This window comes from Anastrepha ludens, chromosome 2 (assembly GCF_028408465.1).
Source record: "Anastrepha ludens isolate Willacy chromosome 2, idAnaLude1.1, whole genome shotgun sequence".
NCBI classification, from domain to species: domain Eukaryota; kingdom Metazoa; phylum Arthropoda; class Insecta; order Diptera; family Tephritidae; genus Anastrepha; species Anastrepha ludens.
The window spans coordinates 122,249,673-122,273,311 of record NC_071498.1 but is presented as its reverse complement, the minus strand read 5'-3'; the positions used below and the strand labels follow the sequence as shown (position 1 = coordinate 122,273,311).

The 23,639-nt window shown below is 38.9% G+C and overlaps 1 protein-coding gene across 1 annotated transcript in view; it reads right to left on the bottom strand.

Annotated features, from left to right (window-relative positions):
• Positions 1 to 20,146, bottom strand: part of LOC128854753 (uncharacterized) — a gene marked incomplete at its 5' end in the record, with an annotated part of 196,228 nt that extends 176,082 nt beyond the window's left edge. The window contains one exon of the mRNA XM_054089118.1: positions 20,020 to 20,146. Within this exon, the coding sequence (XP_053945093.1) occupies positions 20,020 to 20,146 (127 nt within the window). The remainder of the gene's footprint in view (positions 1 to 20,019) is intronic.
• Between the last annotated feature and the right edge of the window lie 3,493 nt (positions 20,147 to 23,639).

Below are 23,639 nucleotides of genomic sequence, written 5' to 3'. Positions count from 1 at the left end.
ATGAAAGCTCAAACAAAACCTCGAATGAAAACTCCTTACTCTGATGACGACAACGGCAAACAAATTAAGTAATATTATTTGAGGGCATGCACCTAAAATGTCCCGTCCTGTAATAGAGAAAGTGTCTCTGCCCGCCTGATTTGTTTTCTTGTAAGAGTAAAGCCTGTTGTCACCACCATTTAAGAGATGTGATGAATGGGGTAAGGCTATAAAACCATCGAGCTATGTGATATCTACTTCAGCTGCCCTGTAAAGGAGCGCAAATTTGGTGTTGGGTTTGTAGTGGGAGAGAGACTTCGCCGCCAGGTACTTTCATTTACTGCGGTGGAGTCTCGCAGTAATCTGCATGAAAGTGAGATTATTCAACATCTCGTTCATTTTAGCGCACTTCCCATTAGAAAAGAGGACGATGGGACCGAAAACTGTTTCTATGGAACGTCTGGAAGTTTCCTGTGAGCGCTGCCTCCGACAAGAGAGGTAAGGGCAGGGATTTTTGGTCTCAAAGTCGGAAAATTCTGACTGCACAAAACATCCGATAATAGATCTCAATCCATGCTTATACACTGCGCCAGGATCCGAAATATAATAGTGTGGAGCACAAAATTCCAGTACGAAAGAAATTCCCGAAGCTGCGTGGCTGTCTGTTGATCGAAAATTGTGAAACCATAGCGTTCTTGTTGCGATAGGTGGAAGAGACGTTTCCCGTGTTTTAGATGTGTGTATGTAAGTACCATTATCTTTCAGTCAAATTGTTGTTCGTTAAGTAGTGGCTCCGAATTTTTGTCGAGTCACGATTTGCACAACATTCGCAGAAACACCGCACTGGCTAATGCGAATGTGTTTGCGAATACGAATATTCGCATCATCTCTGCTTCACACACATACGAACACATACATATGCAAAATTAATGGTTTAACGTTTATTAGTGTTGTTGATATCGCTTTTCGATTATGTTTTATTGTACGAGTATTTCATGGGTAATAGTCGCCGTAAAAGTAAAACGATGAGGACGATTTTATTGATGATATTTGAGTGATTACTCCTTTCTAGAAATAAAGAGCCAAAGAATGCTAGCTGGGAAGGACTTCTGTAAACATGCATTTCTTTTAGGTTTATTGGAGCTTACTGGCGCGCTAGCACCATGTAATTTAGTACGTACCTGGGTACTTAATTGAAAATTTTAGAAATGATAGAAAGAGTAGAGCTCAAGTAAAATCAAAACAAAAGCCAATATCGTAACTGCAAAATATTTGTATTAAGAATAAATTAGGAACAGGGATAGGGTGAGTGAGGTAGGTTTAAAAATAGCTTCGCACTTACAACAACTATCGTCTATTGAGTTGAGTGGTGTGGCCATTAAAACAATTCCTCCTCCTCTTCTGGGGAGACCCGCTTCCCGGAACTACTTTCTGCATTACTTCGGGAGGGTCCGGAACGGCATCCATGATGTGGACCAGTTCTATTCACCCACACCTGGGCTCACCATATTTGCAGCCAGGTTCATGCTATGGCTCCTCTTCATATGTCTCTATCTGTGCTACGTTTGTATCTATTGACCACAATTGGTTCCTGCGTACAGAATCGTCTACTTTTAAAATATGGCGATTTTGTGCCACCGATAGTCTGCATTTCTCCGAGTTTTGAAGCAAAGCGAACATCGGAAAAATGTAATAAAAAATTCGCTAGTATCGGCTTGCTCTCGCCTCATATCCCTGAAAGCGTTACCTCAGTTCGAGAGTGTCGTTCGTCAGTCAACCAGTTAGTGCCTCCTTACTCAAGAGTTTGTACTGTAGACCAGCAAAGCTTTTTAGATATCGATGTGTAGAACCGGTGTAACCCGATTAGGCGAAACCGACTAAGGACTGCTGTTAGTTTACACCAACGGTCATAATCAACTACGAATTCCATCTTATGTCTGGAGAATCACGGGACGTCCTAACAAATTGCATGTGAATGTCCGGCTGAATTTACATTGATTTTCTTCAAGAAATGTGTAGATGATAATATTATTTATTAAAGGCTCTAAAGATGCCTGGGGTACTGTTTTAAAAATGATATTTGTATACAAAATATCTTCCAGGTCACAACTCCCCTTCGCACTCAATTTACCCAGTAGATTATCTATCTAACTAAGATCTAATAAGTAGGCACATCATAAACGGGCAAATTTGAAATTGGGAATCCTACCACTCCACTAAGTTAGAACTAAACTGAAAAAATTTCGGAAAAAATTTAATAATTTTGAGTTTTTTTTAATGTTGAAAATTATGGCATAGAGTTCTATGAAATAAATTACTGCAGTTCTCTTTAAGGCCTTTTCATTAAATGTGGTAGTACTAGACCAACAACAATGTTTTGAATGTTTGATTGTCGCTTCAAGGTATGGGCAAGGCAGAAAGCATTGTATGAATTCGCCTTATTTCATTCTGTGCGGACAGCCACGTGGACGAGGCGAAGGAAAAAAAAAAACAAATCAGCTGATTTAAGCTGGCCACATAGATGGCACAATTCCCAGCGATTTGTGCCTAGTCCGTAGCACACACATCGCCGTCCGTAGCGATCGCCGTACTGTTACCATGCAGAATAAGAAAAGCGGATGGCGCGATTGCTCTTGCAGTTATTTACATGTGCATTAAGGGAAAAAAACGAAAAAAAGAAAAAAACAGGTATGGATGAAAAACTGTTTGCAAAATAGAAAGAATCGTTCACATATTAAGTTGTTAGGAAATATGGGAATGAGTGCTCCAACGAATTATAGATTTTTTTTATTAAAACTTGTCAGTTTTCGCTTACTATTATCTCGGCGACGGTCAGTTAAAAATGAGAAAATCCACAAACTGCGCCACAAACTAGCAACAAATCTCAGGTAAATGAAAATTTCTAATTGCATGTGATTTGTGCCCGCACTTCGCCGTACTCGTTGGATTTTCTCCGAGCTGCCATAATCGCTGGGAATTGTACCATGTTTGTGGCCAGCCTTACCGATACCGCCTTTAATAGATACGCCTTGGTTCTTTTTAAGCTTTTTTGGCAAATTTTTTTTTAATTTAGTTTTTGGAGCTTAAGATATATTTAGAAAAAAATTTTTAAGAAAAAAATTTAATTTTTTGTTAACATTTTTTGGGGAAAACATTTGTTCGGTCATTTTTGGTTTTCGGATTTTTTTATATCTATTTTATCAATTGCTTAAACTTATCGGAATCCCATTAGGAAACTTGCAGAGATTAAATACTGAGCATAGTCAAATGGCGCTTTCGTTTCTACGAAAAAAGTCGACGGTGTGCAAATTATTCAAAGTTACAGTCAATCCTTTCAAAGGAGTAGTTTTTTGACCAATCAAAAAAGAAAGTAGAACACTGCGCGTATGTATCTATCTTTGACTGATACACGCATTTCTTATTTAAGTAGTCAGCTGATTTCCAATAAAAAATTTCTAAAGGGAGAAGATTTGCCTCTCGGCCTTCGTCGAGTGTGGTATTTTTAGAATCGAATATTTAGATTTCTCACCGGAGAAACATAAGAATCCAACATGAAATGAATAATGGGCAATAAAAGAACCATATTTTTTGGGAATCAAAATCGCCTAACACATGTTTAAATGTCATACTATTCTATTCATTAGTTCATGAGTTATTGTGGCGGAGCGAATTTTGAACAAAAAAAATCATGTTTTCTTTGTTTGGCCCGGGACTTTTCCGCCCATGTGTTAATACTATATATCATAAGAGACCCTTTTTAGGGAGTTTTCATCAAAAATGACAAAACAAACTTTTCCCAAAAATTTTGATTTTACAATTTTTTTCTCAAATCATTTTTATTGTTGTACTTAATGTGGTAAAGAACCGAATTAACTTCACTTCAAAAAACTCTAAACCACTTTTAATATTAAATAAGTTTCAAAATGATTACATGTTTTTCATTTTTTCAATTTACTTCTTATTATTCTCAGCCTACAAATATCCAAAAATTTTGAAAGAATTAACAGCATTAACCAAAATACTTGGATCACTTTTTCCTAATTTTGCCGCCAGACATCCTGTATGATGTGCTCGGAAAACGTAAAAAGTATTTCAGGAAATATCTATCTAATGTATGGTAAAAACTTTAAAATAGCTGACGTTAGATCTTCTTACGCCTCAGTAAAATATTCTCTCTCTCTTGATCGAATTTGTCGTCGTTTAGCGAGTAACTGTATAGTTATACTACTGTATGTAAGTTATACTATTCTTATTTTTATTGCTAACATTCTTTAGAGAGCGTCCAAGTGTTTTAATTCTATGGCGATTATACCAGTTTAGTTTTGCCCGGTGCAATTCAGTTTCTCAGATAAAGCTACATACCAATCTTTTAATCTGCCAAAAAAGACAAAAAAAGAAAATAATCTCACCCAAACTGTTATTCTTTTATTCTTTCGTTTGTTTGCATTCGCAATTTATTTAATTACATTACGGTTTGGTAAGCCAAACAGATAATTAATTCTACTTTGTAAATGCAACAAATTCACGGCACTCTCTTTGTGCACTTTACTTTCTCTCACTACAAATATTCGCATGCACACTCGCCGGCATAAAAGGAACACAACATCAACTCATTTGCAGTCTTCAACAACAAATCTATGCACATACACACAGGCATATACGCATATAGGTCTATGCATGTAGGTATATATCAGCACTGCAGCGTTGTTGCTCCAACAAATTCTTATGGGCGAAATATACTCGAAATTCTCAGGATATTTTTAACTCATATCCCACTGACTTATTTGTCTGAGTTCTTCAGAACAGATATGCACAAAAATAAAAACCTCGAATCTGAATTGCCAACAAGTGAAGTCCATCTGTTGCAATAAGAGAGCGGTTGTTTTTTGTGTGCACAAAATTATGCAACAGTGAGAGAGACATGCGAAATGCCGACTATATAACGGCGTGAATCATTACACAGTACAACATTTTCGAACTCATCGAACTCAGTAATTATAGAGTTGAGCAAAACCTCAGTTGAGGTTTTCTAGCTTAGCTTCCATACAGATTTCGTAGTTCCATGAAAATTTATTTCAGTTACTTTTTTCAAAAGAATTTTATACTCCTATTTTTAGCATAATTGTATGTAAAGGGTGGTTAAGTTTCAAGGGCCGGTGTTGATTTTGAAGAAACTACCATTTTTTTAGGAAACTATTATCATTTCTCTTTATTATGATAATATTGGTATGGCTCAATTACGTATGGAACAAAACATCGGCCAAATAGCCGCCGTGGCACACCTCCATCCGATGGTCCAAATTTTCGATGACGCTTAGGCATAATTCAGGTTCTATGCCGTTAATGTGCCGAATTATCTCATCCTTTAGCTCTTGAATTGTTGCTGGCTTATCGACGTACACCTTTTCTTTCAAATAATCCCAAAGAAAGAAGTTCAACGGTGTCAAATCACATGATCTTGGCGGCCAATTGACATCGCCGCGTCGTGAGATTATTTGACCATCATATTTTTCGCGCAAAAGAGCCATTGTTTCGTTAGCTGTGTGAAAAGTGGCACCGTCCTGTTGAAACCAAATATCGTCCACATCCATATCTTCCAATTCCAATAATCTCACGATAGCGAACACTATTTACAGTAACTGCCTGACCGGCCTAATTTTGGAAAAAATACGGCCCAATGATGCCGCCGGCCCATAAACCGCACCAAACAGTCACTCTTTGTGGGTGCATTGGTTTTCTGGCACTCACTCTTGGATTATCATTCGCCCAAATGCGGCAATTCTGCTTAATCCTGCTCCACTGAGGTGAAAATGTACCTCACGAAGTGCGCGATATGCATTTTGATTTGAACGCCCGTTTTCATCATAAGCCTGAATAACTTTAACACGTTGCTCGATTCGTATCTTTCCATGGTTCGAATTGAGTTAAGTCTAAAATTGAAAAATGTCAAATCAAATGTAGAAAAAAACTTGACGTTTCGGTGTGGTTCACATTCAACATCGGCTCTTGAAATTTAACCATTTATAAATTAGAAGAATGTGTAGCAAAGAGGTTTGCAAAAACTCCATGCAACATGTAATGCCTCAAAATCGGAAAAATGTCGAGAAACCTTCTTTTTTCCACTTTTTTACCATTTTTGCCTCAGCTGGAGCCGAGCATGAGTCGATAAATCCTGTATTGGATTTAAACTAAAAATCCCCAAATAGGGATTTGTTTACTTCTATAAAAACTTTCAGAAACTGAAATCGTCGAAACGTAGTCAATATTTTATGTGACGCACTGTGTCATCAATAGTGAATGGGCAGTGCTGGAAGCAGCGCAGTAGAAGTAGCGTGCTGTTGCTGGCAATTGGTGTTTTTCGCGGCACCTCTTGTGCAAATCTCTCTCTCATACACTTCGTATGTATTACGATGTCAACAGCAGCTACGTAAAGGCGAATGATAAAGGAGCTGGTAGAGGCGAATACGAAATTTGCAATTATCATAAATAAGGCTGTCACTACCGTATCGCTGCCGAAGGGAGGTTTCGTTTCACGAGTATACGCGTTGAAAATCGAAGGAAATGAATTGGATATTTGTGTTGCTGGACACATAAATAAACCATAACAATGGCGTATTCTATGGTAGGAGGTCCATTTTCGTCTATGTGTATGACCGCAGATGAAATATTTACAACAAATATTTACACATACATACATGCACACATACGAGAACATAAATATGCAAATTGATCACCAGAGAGTCTGACATTTTCCAAAAAGTAAATTTTCTGGAAGTTTTCTAAACATTCCAGGTTTTTCCTGGAAACAAAGAAAAGTTGTTTTTTTTTGAAAAATTTTAAAAAACTATTCGAACATTTTTGGAAAATTTGGAAATCTCTTATTAAAAAAACTATTTTTCCTATACAATTTTTTTTGTAAATAAACAAGCATATGTCGAAGGATCCTCTGGGGTTACAAAACCTCACCTCTCATTACTACCGGGTATTCTAATCAGGAAACTTATGCGATCAGATTAAATCAAGCTTGGTGCTGTCCTTGCCAATTATTTTCTTAAGCATAAGCGATTTTGGCCGAGTGCAACAAGGTGGGCTAGTCATTTTTTTCTCATGCTAATCGGCGCCAGTTGGTCACAACAAGTGAAGCCAAGTCCTTCCCCATCTGATCTTTCCAACGCAATGGAGAGGGAGGCCATCCTCTTCCTCTACTACCACCAGGTGGTACCGCATCGAGTACTTTAAGAGCCGGAACGTTTGTATCCATTCTGACGACAAGATCCAGTCATCCAAGCAGCTGGATCTTCATTCGCTGTACTCTGTCTATGACGTTGTAAAGCTAATTGTTGTCCAAAAATCTTTCGCAGAATCTTTATTTATTTTATTCGTCGAGACAAGACTGGAAGGTAGGAAATTACAACCTACTTAGTGCAAAGTAACATTTGTTGTTAAGAGAGATTCTCTGTGACATTATTATCGGTGGTGGAAAACACTGTCTTTATCCATGTAACAAATGGACGAATGGATGGATAAATTTAAGTAGGCCGTGAGATCATGCATGAAGATCGAAGCCCTTAGACATGGAACGCCCCCCAACAAACACCATGAAATGGTGCCATTCAAGAGAGATGGAAATGAGGTCTCTGAATAAGACTTGGAATATATATATTTAGGGAGCGGGAATATTCAAGGCATATTATTTTTTTCAGGTTTATTCTTAAAAGGAACCATCCATATCCAGCCGTAACCACGCCCACCGCCAAACAAAGGGAGATATGCTAAAATGAATTTAAATTTCAAAAGAAGTTGGTTAGACGCCTTATTTTTGTTGTTTGCTTATAACTCCGTGGGCAAAAAGTATGGTGAATTTGGTTGTAAAATGAAAAATCTTTATTTATTCTTGTAAATCAATTTCATCCCCTTCAAAATAATCCCCTCTCGTTGAAATACACTTATGCCTACGATTTTTCCAATCCCCGAAACATGCCAAATAGTCCATTTCCGGTATAGCCATCAGCACTCTCTTCGATTCAGCTTTTATCTCCTCAATCGACTCGAAAGGCGTTCCCCGGAGTGGTCTCTTGAGTTTTGGGAATAGCCAGAAGTCACACGGAGCCAAATCAGGCGAATACGGTGGTTGCGGAACGATATGCGTGGAACTTTTGGCGAAATGGTCACGAAGAACGAGTGCAGTGTGAGACGGTGCATTATCGTGATGCAAAAACCAAGAGTTGTTGGTCCATAATTCTGGTCTTTTTAGACGAATTGCGTCACGTAAACGAAGCATAACGCTCAAATAATATTCCTTATTAACAGTTTGGCCACCCCGAAAATCGAAAAAAACTGTCATCATGACCTTTATTTTTGAACGACTTTGCCGTGCTCTTTTCGGTCTGGCCTCGCCTTTAGCACGATATTTGCTTGATTGGTCGGTTGTTTCAGGGTCGTAAGCATAAATCCAAGTCTCATCTCCCGTAATGATGCATTTGAGCTTGTCCTGATAGTCTGAAAGCATTGTTTCACACACATCAACGCGACGACTTTTTTCCAAGAAATAGAGAGTTTTCGGTACCAAACGAGATTTGACTTTTCGTAGGCCCAAATGGTCTTTCAAAATGGTTTTCACAGATTTTCCGATCATATCAGTGAGATCTTTAACAGTCAACCGACGATTTTTGAGCTCTAACTCCTTCACTTTATTGACGTGTTGGTCATCTGTTGGCGTCGATGGTCGTCCGGAGCGCTCTAAGTCATCAACACGTTCTCGACCCTCTTTGAAGTCTTTGTACCACTTATAAACATTTTTCTACGACATGGTCGAATCACCAAATGCCTTTTGTAACATGCTAAACGTTTCCGCAGCCGAAATTTCATTCCGCAAACAAAATTTGATGGCACTTCTCTGCTCAATCAAATCAGACATTGTAAAAATCGAAAAATGCACTCTTGGTCGTTTGGTAAACACAAGCGTAAATATATTACTGATAATGACATTCACATGAAAGTTGGCCCAGATGTTATTAACAGTGCTGTCAACTCATGAAAAAAATAACTAGAGCGAAATTTTAATCCCGCGAAGTTTGACAAATAAATTCACCTTACTTTTTGCCCACAGTAGTACATTTATGTCCATATTTTGAAACCCTTAAATATATTATTTACCAATAAAGAGGCTTTGCTGTGGAATGCCCCTTTTGTAATCTGTTTTACGATGTCAGTTGCAGGCAGACATTGAATTGTCCTGCAATTGTTTAGAGTAAAGTGATTAATTTCACTGAAAGCATTCAACAGAGGTGGAATGAAAGAAAGCAAATGTTTGATTTATAGAAAAGCAAGCACCTACTTGGCCAGTTGTTTCAACATAAATACTTATAAGGCAATTCATATACCTTTGTACGCTCATTTATTAATTCAGTAAGATTACGTATTTAATTTTCACTTCCAATGCGAACACCTTTGAAACCCATTTGTTGATTAAATTTCGATTTTAACTAAAAATTATTATACAATCTTCCTTTTCCTCCACTGATTATTCTCGCAGAGAAATGCCAAATATGTATGCAAGTAAACAATGTCAACAACAAGTTGACCGACCAACAAAGAGTTCAATAAAAATGTACACACTTATGCAGTCATGTACTCGAACACACACACACACACACCTGCCCATACACACTCATTTTATGGATGATACTTATGAAGTAAGTAGTACAGCAATTTCAATATTGATTGTATAATTTTATTTTATTTTTCTTTACTACTTCATTCCAAGTACCCACACGCAACTACAACACCCATAAGTGAGTATGTGTCTGTCTGCGCCTGCTTATATGCTATGCTTGTGGATGCATACCTATAAAGTAATACAACAGGTTAAGTTTATAGGTACTCTTGCTACTCGTACTTACGCACACACAGAAACTGATTACGAAAACACAATCGCAAATATGAGTATGCAGATAAGCACCACAGAATCAAAATTGGGTCACCTTAAAGCTAATCGTGGCATTATGAAACGCACTCCCTGACTGTGTTCAAACTGGCTCAAAAAGGGTACAGGGTTTAGGCCAGCTACGATTTTTAGTTGCTAGTTAAAGTGCCTGTTTCATTCAGCTCAACGCCTCTGCGTTTCTGAGGCCATTACTTCAAATAATATATTAGTTCAATTATTTTCATTGTTTTTTATTGTAATGGCTTTCGTGCGAAAGCTTAATTACTACATTCTGATGCTCCCACACTAGCCTCTTCTAGGTTAAAAATCAATTCAGAAACACTTCCGTTTGCATTTAGAATAATATTTTATTTGCTGCACTGCTTGCTGGCGCCACTTGGTGACACCGAGTGCTGCCAGGTTATGCCTCATTTGGTCTCCACAACATTGGCTAGGTGTTGCTCTTCCTCGTCGTGCACCAATGCCGGAGCACTTTCATTCATCCTCGAGACATAGCCAAGACAGCGTAGTCGCTGTATTTCCATACGCTTCACTATGTCCACATCTAAGTATAGCTCATACAGCTCGCTGTTCCATCGGACACAGAACTCATCAAAGAGGAGGACCAAAGTTGCTTCGGAGATTTTTCTCTCGAACGCTCCCAGTGCTCTCCCATTAGTTGTCGTTATCGTTCAAGCATCTGAGCCGCACACAAGAACGGGGCTGATTAGGCTTTTGTACAGCGTGGTTTTTCTTTTTCCAGAAAGGGTTCTACTTCTCAATTCTACTGAGCGCAAAGTAACACCTGTTGGGAAGAGTTGTGCTTCGTTTGATCTAAAGGCTGACGTCTTTTTGGCTGTAAACACCGGTACCTAGATGAACAAAGCTCTTCACCAAGCTTCAAAGTCGCGGTTGCCAATAGCGATGTGTTGTGCAAGACGCGAGGGCTCTTTGCATGTTGACAGCAGCTACTTTGATTTACTCTCGTTTACCGCAAGATCCATTTCTTCTGCTTAACCCTCCAGACTAGAGTGCGCTGAACATACGGCGCGGTTGTTCAGGCCGATGTTGATATCGTCTGCTTATGCCAATGGCATGCCACTTTTGTAGTAGACAGTGCCAAAGCGGTTCAACTTAGCAACACGGATATTTTTTTCCAGTAGAAGATGAAAGAAATCACAAGAAAAGGGATCGCCTTGTCTGAAACGTCGCTTGTTATCGAACGGCTCGGAGAAATCTTTTCCGATGCTGACGAAGCTTCCGAAGCGCTCAACGTTATTTTACACAGCCGTATAAGTTTTGGTGCGATAAGAAAGTCAGATATAGCGGTGTAGAGGCAGTTCCTGTTTGTGCTATCGATGTGCCTCAGGATAATGGTACAGGCACAAGTATTTCTACATTTTCCTCTCAAACTTTCAAATTATGTTCCCTCAGGGTAAACCTTCGACAGTCTCACCGACACTAATGGGATATGAGAATTATTACAACAACAGCAATTAGCAACTGCGCAATGTCATCACAACAAGCTCTGGGATAGACCGCTTTACTACGGGGTATGCACGTCAACCCTTAATGGGGAACTCAGTCAGCTTCTATTTGTACATTTACACTCAGCCTTTATGATCGCAAACATTTAATTGGGTTCAGTGCAGGGCATGAATGCATGCATATGTGCAGGGTGGTTCCTATAATGGTTTCTTTTTAATAATTCAAAAAAATTAGCAATAATCAATTTTATCGGCATATTATTGGCTTACTGACGACTCCCATCTACTCAAACGCAAAAGTAATAATGAATATCAGACGGATTTGAAATGAAATCCGGAATAAGACAAGGCTGTCACTGTCTACGCTTTTATTTAGTTTAACACTACATTCAGCAATCAATGAAATATATAAAGGCAAGGTAAAACTGTACGGTAAAGAGATATTTTGAGCATATTAAACTTATGAAATCTTCATTGTTGAAATGAATGAGGAAAATGAAATCTTCATTGGTATCAAAGGAGCAAAAACTGCAGATGTACAAAATTATCATAAGACCCATCCAAACCTGCGGTTGTGAAGTATGGATCCTTTAAGCTAACGACGTGAATTTACTGATACTATTTGAAAGAAAAACTTTTAGTAAAATATTGAGCCCAGCTTTTTCTGGTTCAGTCTCATGAACGGATTGCTGGATATTTGACTTGGGCGCATGAATTGCTAATAACTTGTTCGCACGACAACGGCGCACTGTGAACCACAACAAAAATCTTAACGGCGTCAAAAGGCAACTCTAGTGTGATCAATTTACATCGTCGAGACGGCTAATACAGTCTGTGTCAGAAAAAAGGAACCGCGATTATTCATGAAGTATAAAATATTATATATATATTTAAATCTTTTTTTGCATGAAAGTATGTACAAAACTACGAGTCGCAATTACTCAATAAGCCGTGTAGTCTCCATCGTTGTCAAGTATAGCCTGACATTTTCTTGGCAGGCTTCGAACCAGCTTTTCTGCGTAGCTCGTCGACAAAGAGGACCAGATTTTGCGAGCTTGACGCACGAGTTGCTTTAAATCAAGGACTGGCCTTCCGACAAGAGGAATTTTAATAAATTCCCACACATTTTCAATAGGGTTGGTGTCTGGGGACTGGGAAGGCCCGTCCACTACTGTGACGCCATTTGCTTATTTTGTTGTTTCTCAATGTGTTTTTCTGAGAGCAGTGTTTTTGATGATGTGGGACGGTAGAATATGTTCGCCTCCTTAAGTCGACGTTCGATGGTGTTGATACTCGCATCTATTCCCTTTTTAGCAAGAATTGTGCGTGCTTGGCGTAGTCGCAAAGAAGAGTCCCGCTTAAAAAGTTGGGCGATCACTTTATCCTGCTTTTTTGTCGTCACTCGCTTCAAGTCGCGCTCGGAAAAATCATCAACAATTTTGTACACCTTATACCGCTGATTCTACATCACCACAAACTTTTTTGGTTTTCTAATCACTTTTACAGCCGCGGCGTAAGATAATATCGGCCCTTTCGAATGCGTTCATAAAAATACCCCCTCAAAACTCTTCGCGTACTTCTCACTCATTTTTGTTTGGTTGCGTTTACGGGAAAGTTTCGAACGGCACTAACCTGAGTTAGCACTGGCGTCGTAGCCCTTGAGTGGGACTATTACGCAGCAAAAAGCAGAACGAAATATAAATATCTTGAAGTTACAAGAAAAAAACCGGTTCTTTTCTTCTGACACAGACTGTAACACGAATACCGAATTTGGCGCGCGAAATACCGATTCTGGCGAAGATTGTTTGACATGGAGCGCTATGCTGATGAAACAAAAGATCGTTCAAGTCCATATCTTCAATTTCTGATCATAAAAATCGTTTATCATGCCCCCGTAGCGCGCACCATTGACCAAAATGGCGTTTCCAGCCGTTTGTTTTAAAGGAGAATGGGGCAATGAAGGTACCGCTCCAAAATTCGCACCAAACTGTCACTTTCTGAGAGTGCGAGTACGAGTTTTCTGATCCCCAGCTGCGGTGCTTTTGCTGGTTAACATAACCGCCGTGATAAATATGAGCTTCGTCCGGAAAGACATTGTTTAGCGATTCATTGGATCCGTGGCCAGGATTTCCAGTAGGAAGAAGCTGTCACTGTCAAAATATCATCTGATTAAAAAGCACTATATGGACCACCCTCTATACAGAGGTAGCAATTGCTTTGAATGACCAACAGACAAGCTAACAAAGAAAACAACAACACCAACAAAAACAAGAACAACAGTGGCTGCAAACGAAAAAGCAATATGCTTGCATGGGGAAATTAAAGTAAGAATATTAATTTTATTATCTTCAGCGCAGTGGCACAAGGCCAGCACCGGGCAAGCACTCATCGCTTAAGGTGCTTGTGAATGTTCTTCCACCTTAAGTACAGAGCCAAGCAAGTTGAGCGACAATGTGTGAACCCAGTTGGGTGCAATATTACAACAAACAATAAATGTGTTTTCGTTCGCCGCTTTCCACAGTTAAATGCATTTGTGAGTTGCTCATATCACGTAGACCCTGGTCGTGCTCAGTGCTACGCCCTACGCTGTGGAACATTATGTACGATGAAGTTATTCACCACACATTCTCCTTCGATGTACACATCATCGGCTTTGAGGATGGCATAGCTCTGGTAATTGTAGCCAAACTGGTGTCCGATATTAAATTCAAAGCAAACACTGCAATTTCAACAGTAACAAACTGGCTGCAAACATCGCACGATTATACATTTTAGCGGAGCAAACGGAAGCGGTTATTATATGCACCCACAAGAAACCCGAGGTAGCCTCTTTCATCACAGGCAAACATAATTTTAATCGTCACTTCAACTAAAATATCTTTGCACCGACTGAGTTTTGGACCACATGCTGAATGTATAAGCCAAAAAGCATCAAAAATGGGATGTGAGCTCTCTGGGATGCTCCCGAATGTAGATGGCTCGAGAAGTGGCGAACGCTGGCTGTTAACCAGCGGCATCACCTCGACTCTGTATGCAGCTCCAGTATGTATGAAATCTTTAGTGTGTGAAATCATGTACATAGAAGGCAAGGTCTTGTACAGACTTTGTCCACTAAGAAAAGGAAGCGCATTTAAAACCACTTCGGACGATACTAGTGATCGCAGATCAAACGCCTAACGATATATTGGCGCAAGAATGAATTAGAGTGTACAAGCAGAGGAAGTAATGCAATACTAAGGGAGCAGCAGTTATAGAAAAAGAGATGGCTACGTCCTTCCAAAAATGATAGGTGCATTAGGAAAACTCGACAAAAGGAAGGTGGATTTATATACAGTCCTAAGCATCGGAATATTTTTAAGCCGAAGCAATGGCGAGGTTAACTTCCAACTAACGCAATTTCTGACCAATCAGGGTTGATACCTAAAGTTCTTCTATTGCTTTAAGCTAGGCTGAATGCCAGGTATTTTTATATGAGCACAATTTGCACCGAGCAGGCGCGAATTAGCCGTACTGTCAGAAGATCCGATAACTAGTAACGTCATGATGACTTCAAAATTTGTTACCAGACGATATCTAAAAGTCGATCCTCGCACCGGGCCTGAAGAGATGGGCCGCGATCGGTCGGTAATCGTCTGTCACCTTTCGAGATCAGAGTTAAAAATAGAGGAGTATAAAGCAAGGAGCGCGGCAGGGAGGTCTTCTTTCACCCTTGCATTTCAGCTTCTCCCAATCACCAGAGGGAGTTTCATTGATCTCCTATGCCGACGATTGTTCGATAATGGCATCCGGCAATGACATCGATGATCTATGCTCCAAAGTGAATGTTTATCTCGCAAGCCTTTCTTGCTTTTCGGCTACGAGCAATCTCTCGCTTTTCCACCCTAAGTCCATTACAACCCTCTTTATCACCTGGACCAAGGAGGAGAAAGTTAAAGATGAAAGTCGATGACACACTAATAATGACCGTCAACAACCCCGAAATTCTGAATGGTTCCTTCGACAGTTTGCTCTCTTTTTCAGCGCATACAACCGCAATTACCACTAAGATTCAAAACCACAATTAAGCGGTAGCCATCCTGGACGTCTACTATTTTATCGACTTCACCGATTCTTGTTTGAACTCTAATTTAATGTTTAATAACCTGAAGTTCTTCTGATATCTGCGCAATTTGGTCCTTTAATCTGGTCCACTACTATTAGGTGCGCAACTAAAGTCTCGCTGTTTTTTTTTTGATGAAAATACAACTTTATTCTGAAAAAATGGTTACAAGTGAATCATTGAAAGTATTGCCCATCGCTGGCTACTATACTACTTTTTATATCTTTCTGGTAGATCTTGTATACCGTCGCGGTAAAACTGTTCATCTTTTGAGGCTCTCCACGGATCAAGCCAATTTTTGATGTCTTCATATGAATGGAACTGCTGGTCAGCTAGACCATGTGCCATCGTTCGGAACAGGTGATAATCGGACGGCGCAATATTTGGAGAATATGGCGGGTGGTGTAGGATTTCCCATTTCAGTGTTTCCAGGTAGGTTTTAACGGGTTTGGCGTGCTGTAGAATCACTTTTTCATACCTCTCCGCGTATTGCGGCCGCTTCTCGCGCAGTGCTCGGCTCACTCGCACCAATTGAAGTCGCTACTGATCCCCAGTGATAGTTTCGCTTGGTTTTAACAGGTTATAATAAATAACGCCAACTTGGTCCCACCAAATACATGGCATAACCTTCGCAGCGTGAATATTCAGCAGTTGCGACGATGTAGAAGCACGACCGGGCAGTCCCATGACTTTCTTTTCTTTGAATTGCTGCAATGAATCCATTTTTCATCACCCGTCACGATGCGATGAAGAAACCCCTTCCTTTTTGCCGCTGGAGCAGTTGTTCACAGGCGAAAAAACAACGCTCAACATCCCTTGGTTTTAATTCATAAGGAACCCAAGTCCCCTGCTTCTGAATCATTCCCAAAGCATGCAATCGCTTGGAAATGGATTGGCGGGTAACTCCTAATACTGAAGCAAGCTCTTCTGGCGTTTGACACGGATCCTCATTGAGCAATGTCTCCAATTCAGCGTCTTCGAAGGTTTCTGGCCTTCCTTCACGCGGACGGTCGTCAACATTAAAATCACCGTCTTTAAAGCGACGGAACCAATCTCGGCACGTTGTTTCACTTAAAGAAGCATCTCCATAAACTTTTTGTACCTCTCGATGCGCTTCAGCCGCCTTTTTTTTCGAATGAAAGAGGAAAATCAATACTTCCCGCCAATGGTAATTATTCGGCACAAAATCAGACATTTTCACAAAACCAAAAATATATGATACCAAAACAAAATCACTAATGGGTCGAAACAGTTTGTTTACCATATTTCTAAGCTTGGTTTATTACGTTTAGGTTGTGTTAGAATCGACCAGCGCACACTGCTGGCGGCATCTATTGACAAACAGCTATTCAGTTACTACAGAGGCTAGGCGAGCCGGGTGGGTTCGTATTCAAAGATCTCTGGCTTGTTAGAATAGCAGAGCGCTATATGACGGCTCAGAGTCTTAAATAACCGGTGATATTTCTTTAAACATTTGTTTGGTCATATTTCTCTTTTTCGCAAAGAATTTAATCACCTCAAGGTGCTCCTAATTGCAATGATGTCCGGTTTCTTTTGCCGTCTAGCGTGCCTTTTTCATTTTTTTTTAGTGAAATATTCGGTCCTAACACCGCTTAGTGGGCCGCTCACAAGAACTTACTAGGAATTTATGAGCAACAAACAAACTTCGGGCCAGCTTTCGGCATATCTGCGAGTGCATACATACTTACGAGTATATATGTAAGTGAAGTATATTATAAAGGTAAAAATTGTATCGCATAATATAATATATTCGAGCTTTCTTCCTATTCCTTTGCTTTTGCGCTACAACTCCTACCAATTAAGGCTTTGTTGCAATTTTCCTCAAATAGCAGCCTATGTTTGCAATTGTTAGTGTCTCTACCAAAGCAGCAATTGTACAATGTTTTTCGTTTTAGTAATTTTTTACCTACTTAACAAAGCCATGGCAACAACTACAAAATGAAAACTGAAATGGGACTTACATTTGGGATTTGAATTCATTCGCTCCTTTATTACTTATTTACGATAAAAGAAAAAATTTTGTGAGAATGGAAATTTGCTCTTTCTGTGTTTATTTATATACTTAGGTATATGTGCTTATATGTAGATACATTTATAGTATATTTACACCTAAAAAGTTATATTTGAGGAGCAATTCGAAACAACCATACATCCACATACAAACGCAAAGGGTTATCTCTTGCAATGTTCGTCTTTCCCGTAGAGTCAGAATTGCATACAAGTAGTTCGTATATTACTTGGGGACGACATGCCAGAAACGTGAAGGTGTACAATAAAAAAAAAACTAAAATTTTGGAAAATCAAGCTTGAAAGTTGATTGCTCTCATAGAATTAAAATGTTCAGTTTCCGATATGAAAAATTATTTGTGGTTTTCTTGTACGCACGGCATTCTGGGTTTTGGTATAAGATAGCATCGAAAGGTTAATAAAGTCAGACCATTCAGAGAAAATTGCAAAATATGCACATTCACTCCTCTGGCATAAGAGAGGCGATGAGAAGTTTGTGTGTAGTAGGGATGTTAATTTTTTTTCGATTTTTACATTGACGAGATTCTCGTAGCCCTGATATTACTATCCGGTATTTCAGAATTAGTGCCGGGATTTCTTCTTCTTCTTAATTGGCGCGATAACCGCTTACGCGATTTTGCCCGAGTTTAACAAAGCGCGCCAGTCGTTTCTTTCTCGTGCTAACCGGCGCCAATTGGACACGCCAAGTGAAGTCAAGTCCTTCTTCACCTTATTTTTCCAATGTAGAGGAGGTTTTCCTCTTCCTCTGCTACCACCAGCTGTACTGCGTCGAATACTTTCAGAGCAGGAGCGCTTGTATCCATTCGGACGACATGACCCAGCCAACGTAGCCGCTGGATCTTTATTCGCTGCGCTATGTCTATGACATCGTAAAGCTTATACAGCTCATCGTTCCATCGCCTGCGATATTCGCCGTTGCCAACGTGCAAAACTCCAAAAATCTTACGCAGAATCTTTCTCTCAAATACTCCGAGCGTCCTTTCATGGGATGTTGTCATCGTCCAAGCTTCTGCGCCATACGTTACGACGGGCATGATGAGAGTCTTGTAGAGTGTTAGTTTTGTTCGTCGAGAGAGGACTTTACTGCTCAGTTGCCTACTTAGTCCAAATTAGCACTTGTTGGCAAGAGAGATTATACGCTGGATTTCCAAACTGGCATTGTTATCGGTCTTAATGCTCGTTCCTAAATAAACGAAGTCTTTCACAACCTGGAAATTATAACTGTCAACTGTGACGTGTGACCGAAACGCGAGTGCATCGACAGTTTCTTTGATGACAGGAGGTACTTCGTTTTCTTCTCGTTCACCACCAAACCCATTCGCTTTGCCTCTTTATCCAGTTTGGAGAAGCCAGAACTAACAGCGCGGTTGTTAAGGCCGGTGATGTCAATATCTTCGGCATACGCCAACAATTGTTCGCTCTTATAAAAAATTGTGCCTGAGCGATTAAGTTCTGCGGCTCGTATGCTGCTCTCCAACATCAGGTTAAAGAAGTCACACGACAGCGAGTCACCCTGTCTGAAACCTCGTTTAGTATCAAACGGCTCGGAGAGGACCTTCCCAATTCTGACGGCGCTGCTGGTGTTGAGCAACGTCATCTTACATAGCCGTATTAGTTTTGCGGGGATACCAAATTCAGACATCGCGGTATACAGGTAACTCCTTTCCGTACTGTCGAATGCAGCTTTGAAGTCGACCTGCTAAAGTTTTACTGCTGCGAAATACTGTTACATGGAATAAATAATATTTGATGCACGAGCAAAGTACAGTCTTCACATGAATTATCAGAAAACCTTGTGTTACTAGATAAAATACAGTTGCTTTAATAACCATTTTCTTACCACACTTAATTTTCTTTTGAACTGAGACAGATCCAGTCAGTTGCGAACTCGTTCAGTTTTACCAAATTTGTACTTGGCACAAACCGGAAACTTACTCCACTCATGTTTAGGGAGGGACCCTACACGGTTTACGTTCTAACTGCATTCCAATTAATTATGATACATTTCGATACATTGTGACATGTCGACCCAATTAACGCACGTCAAACCTCATTAATTCATTAACCCGAAAACACAGCAAAACCCTTAAATTAATGACTCTTATTTAATTTGGGTACTTCACTTAGTCTAGTCTCGCTTTCAATTAACCTAATTGTTGAGGCATGCAGTAATGGATATAAAAAAAACACTACACACGTTCAACGTAATTTTCGAACCCTTGTCAATTTAGATTAGCGAATTTTCACATATAAGGCGATATCAATAAAAACGAGCAGAATTTTATTCTATTTTTAACTACTTCTTCTTCTTCTTAAAGGAAATCTTAAAATTTGGTAGAATTTTGCAATTTCCAGCTGCTTTAATTTCAGTTTGTTCAAGATGTTTATGTGGACCTCTGTGAGAATCAAATGGTATCTAAGCTCTGCATATTATTTCAGTCAAAATATTATATGAGGATTTGGTTTATTTTTCCACATACCTGGTATAGGCCCACATACTCTGGGTATTATTTCTAAGATAGCCGAACACGATGGATCTTCGAAACATAACTGCCGCGCCAAAATACAATTGAGTATCGCGGACGCAACCTTTATGTTTGAACCTGAAAGAAGTAAGGAAAATTATAATTAGCTAACAATGGATTTAAAAAAAACTGTTCTTTAAATATTATTGTATATTAGAGTAAATTCGTGGGGAGATAAAAAATTGTGAAAGCCAAGGCTGGGCATTTGTTTTGCATACCACAACTTGAGGCGACATCCTTCAATAAATTAAACACAGCTGGTGCACAGCTTTAAAAAAATATAATAAAAAATATATATAAATCACAGATATATGAAAATATGTTTGAAGAAGTAGAAGGTTTTTTACACTTAATTGTGCAATATTTAAATCTTAATTATCACCTTACCGGAAAGGAAAAAATCGAATTATAGCAAATAGCCAAGGCGCATTCATTAAAGGTGGTGGCACTAGACCAACAACAATGTTTTGTGCGTTTGATTGTCAAAACAAAGTACTGGAAAAGTAGAAAACAAAACATGAATTCGCCTTGTTTCATTCTGGACTGACAGCCACATGGACACGGCGAAAGAAGAAAACCAAATTAGCTGATTTGCCGATACCACTTTTAATGGATTCGCCTTGCCAATAGTCAAACCAGAGAACGTAAATTCATATCAATTCATATCAATTTACGTTCTCTGGTCAAACAACTGAATAGTAGAAGAAAAACGCGGATTATAACGTTGTGCTTACACAAGCACAAAATAAATTGGTGCGGCGAAAAAATATTCTCTATAATCATTGCGCGTGATCAAAGAATATTTAACGAAATTAAAAAAAAAACACCGGGTTTATAAGGCACAAGTAATTTCTCTATCAGAAGATACACAATTTTTGCGAAAGGCACCATACGTCAATTATATTTGACACTTGTAAACTAGGCCCCACAAAAGGGTAGTGATGTGCGACTTAATAGCTGATCCTACGAAATGATGCTTCTCACCTCTGCCTATCAATCTTCTTGCCTTTCCTTCACATTGGTGCTGCTGTTAACCTTTACGCGGGACTGGGTTGACCATCATTGCATGGAAAATCCCATTGAAGAGTAAGGGGACAAATAAAGCAAGATTAGGTTCTCGAAGTCGACAACCTCCTACACGAAACTAATTGTCGCGAAACCGCAACAAAGCGGGGTCAGTGGTACACTCAGGACTGTCATGCTGAGAAAGAAGAAGAACTATACAGCTACAGTTTACAAACAGACAAGCAACGGAGCGCATAAAAGTCAAAATTAAGATTTCCACCTCACATATTTTTTTTTTATTAAGTAAAAAAGTTATTCAAAAGAACAGAAACAAATAAGGCCTATTTCCCTTCTATCTTGCCTATCAAAAACCATAGAAAAAATGGTATCTCGGCGCATTTTCAAAAAAAAAAAAAAAAGTATTGACTGGCAGCAAAATAGACTATGTGTATTTGAGTCGAAGGCGTCACATACGAGCCTTACGCCATGCCGGAACGCACAAAAATTGGCAACTGTCTACTTTTGCGGCCAAAATGACAACTGTTATATAATGGAAATAAATACAATTTAAAAAAATGTTATGCATCGTTTATTAGTACTTAAACTTTATAAAAAAATTTATTTAAATTTTTCTTTACGAAAATTAGTATATAAAAAATCACGTGACCCAAAGTGCAATGAAAAAAAGTTGCTTCACGGTCTGCATCATTTCTCCTTGAAATGTTGATGGATCAGTAAAAAGAAAAAAAAGCTTGTAAAATAAAGTTGTATTTATGGTCCCTCGAGACGGATTTTCGAATTTCTGAAAATTTTGAAATTTACAGCATTTAAAAAAAACGCACATTGTGTTTAAAATTTTTTTAATAAAAATAACAAAAATCCGGCTCGACAGAATTTATCCTATTCTAATAATAAGTTGCTCTCTAGTATAGTAATATGGCATTAGTGCTGTACGTTTACGCGTCACTCTCTTTCTCTCTCTGTTATATTCTAACGCCGTGTATATAATGCATACGTGGTTTTCTCTTGCTCCTACAATACGAGTAACGTCGTACGACTTATGCTTAGAACAGTGAACGACGTAAACGCAGTCAGCTGTCAGCTGTTAAGATCAAACTAATGAGAACCCCACGTAAATGAAAACTTCCTTCCGTATCGTAGATTTTATTTCACGATTTTTGAAAATTCCCGTAGAACCCTGTCAGCTGATTGCTCTCTCACCACACAGCCCAGCAGTACATTTCGAAGTTATGTACAAAATAAACTAAGAAAAATTATAATTCTTATTAAAAAAACTTAAAAACACTGTTGAATATTGTTCATTATAGATAAATGAACTATTTGCATTTGTTGGTTTTTGGCTTGGGTTTATTAAGCAATGAAAAATTGTAACTGATAACGCGAATGTGTGAAAAAGTGTGTAAGCAAAAATATCAATGACAACATTGTGTAGATACAACCAAACACATACACACACAAACCGATGTATTCGGTAAATATGTAACTAAAAGAACGTAGTTGTTCTCTACGGGATGAGTTTTGCTCAGTTTTGTGCTCGTTAGGGGCTGCGGTAAGGGACTACGTACGTCGGTCGCTGTTTTCAGTATTAGACTAGAGCCTTAGCGTAGGAGCGGGCGAAAAAACGAGGGAGCGCACAAAACGGAGTGAATACGTGAATAGCCTAAATGTATCTAAGATATGTATAAGTTATAGCTCTCTCTCCCTCCTTTTACTCTAGGTTATATATTTTTTCTCTCTCGCGGAACGAAAATGCCCAAAACGTTGCATGGCCTTGAAATGTTACTGTCTATTCTCGCTCGTCTATTGACGCCTAAGAAGTTTCAAGTTTTTGAAAATTCTGCACGTATGTAACCTTTTAAAGAAGAACAATTTTGATCGCGCAAATGTATATCGATGGTGTTTTTTATTATGACAAATTAAATAAGCAAACGCGGCTAAACAATTTTTAATATTTCACAACTGCCTTAGAAAAGTCAACATAAGAGAGTTAATACAGCGGAGAGTAGTCAACAGAATTACAACAAAAAAAAAATAAAAAAAAGGATCAAACAAAAATTTGTACAGGACTTGAACCTGAGTCAAATACGGAATGGCCACGTGCGTTGATGATTTGTCTTTCATGTTTGCGCTAATGCCTAACTGATTTTCACTTTTCTAAATCGTTCATTTATTCTATTCGCTGTGAACATGACTTCTCACTGAAATCCTGTACAAGTGAGGTAAAAATTTGAAATCCTCTCCGAGTGTGGTAAGTAAAAATCTGAAATCCCTTACAACGAATCTTCAATTTAGTACTCGAAAAAAAGTTATTTAACAATTGCGACTTCTCATTCCATTAGCAATTTGTGATGTAAACTAATATAAACTAAATTTTTTGACCCCTGCGTGTCACTCTCTCACACTCATTTCTCTCCGGCAGCCATATTAATTAATTTCCTACTGTTAACTTGTGGGGAACTAATTTCTGAGTTGAATTTCTTACCCTTGTTTTGTTAGAGCCCAAAATGAGGAACGGGCCAGGACTGAATCTTTTCGATTTATTTATGCTC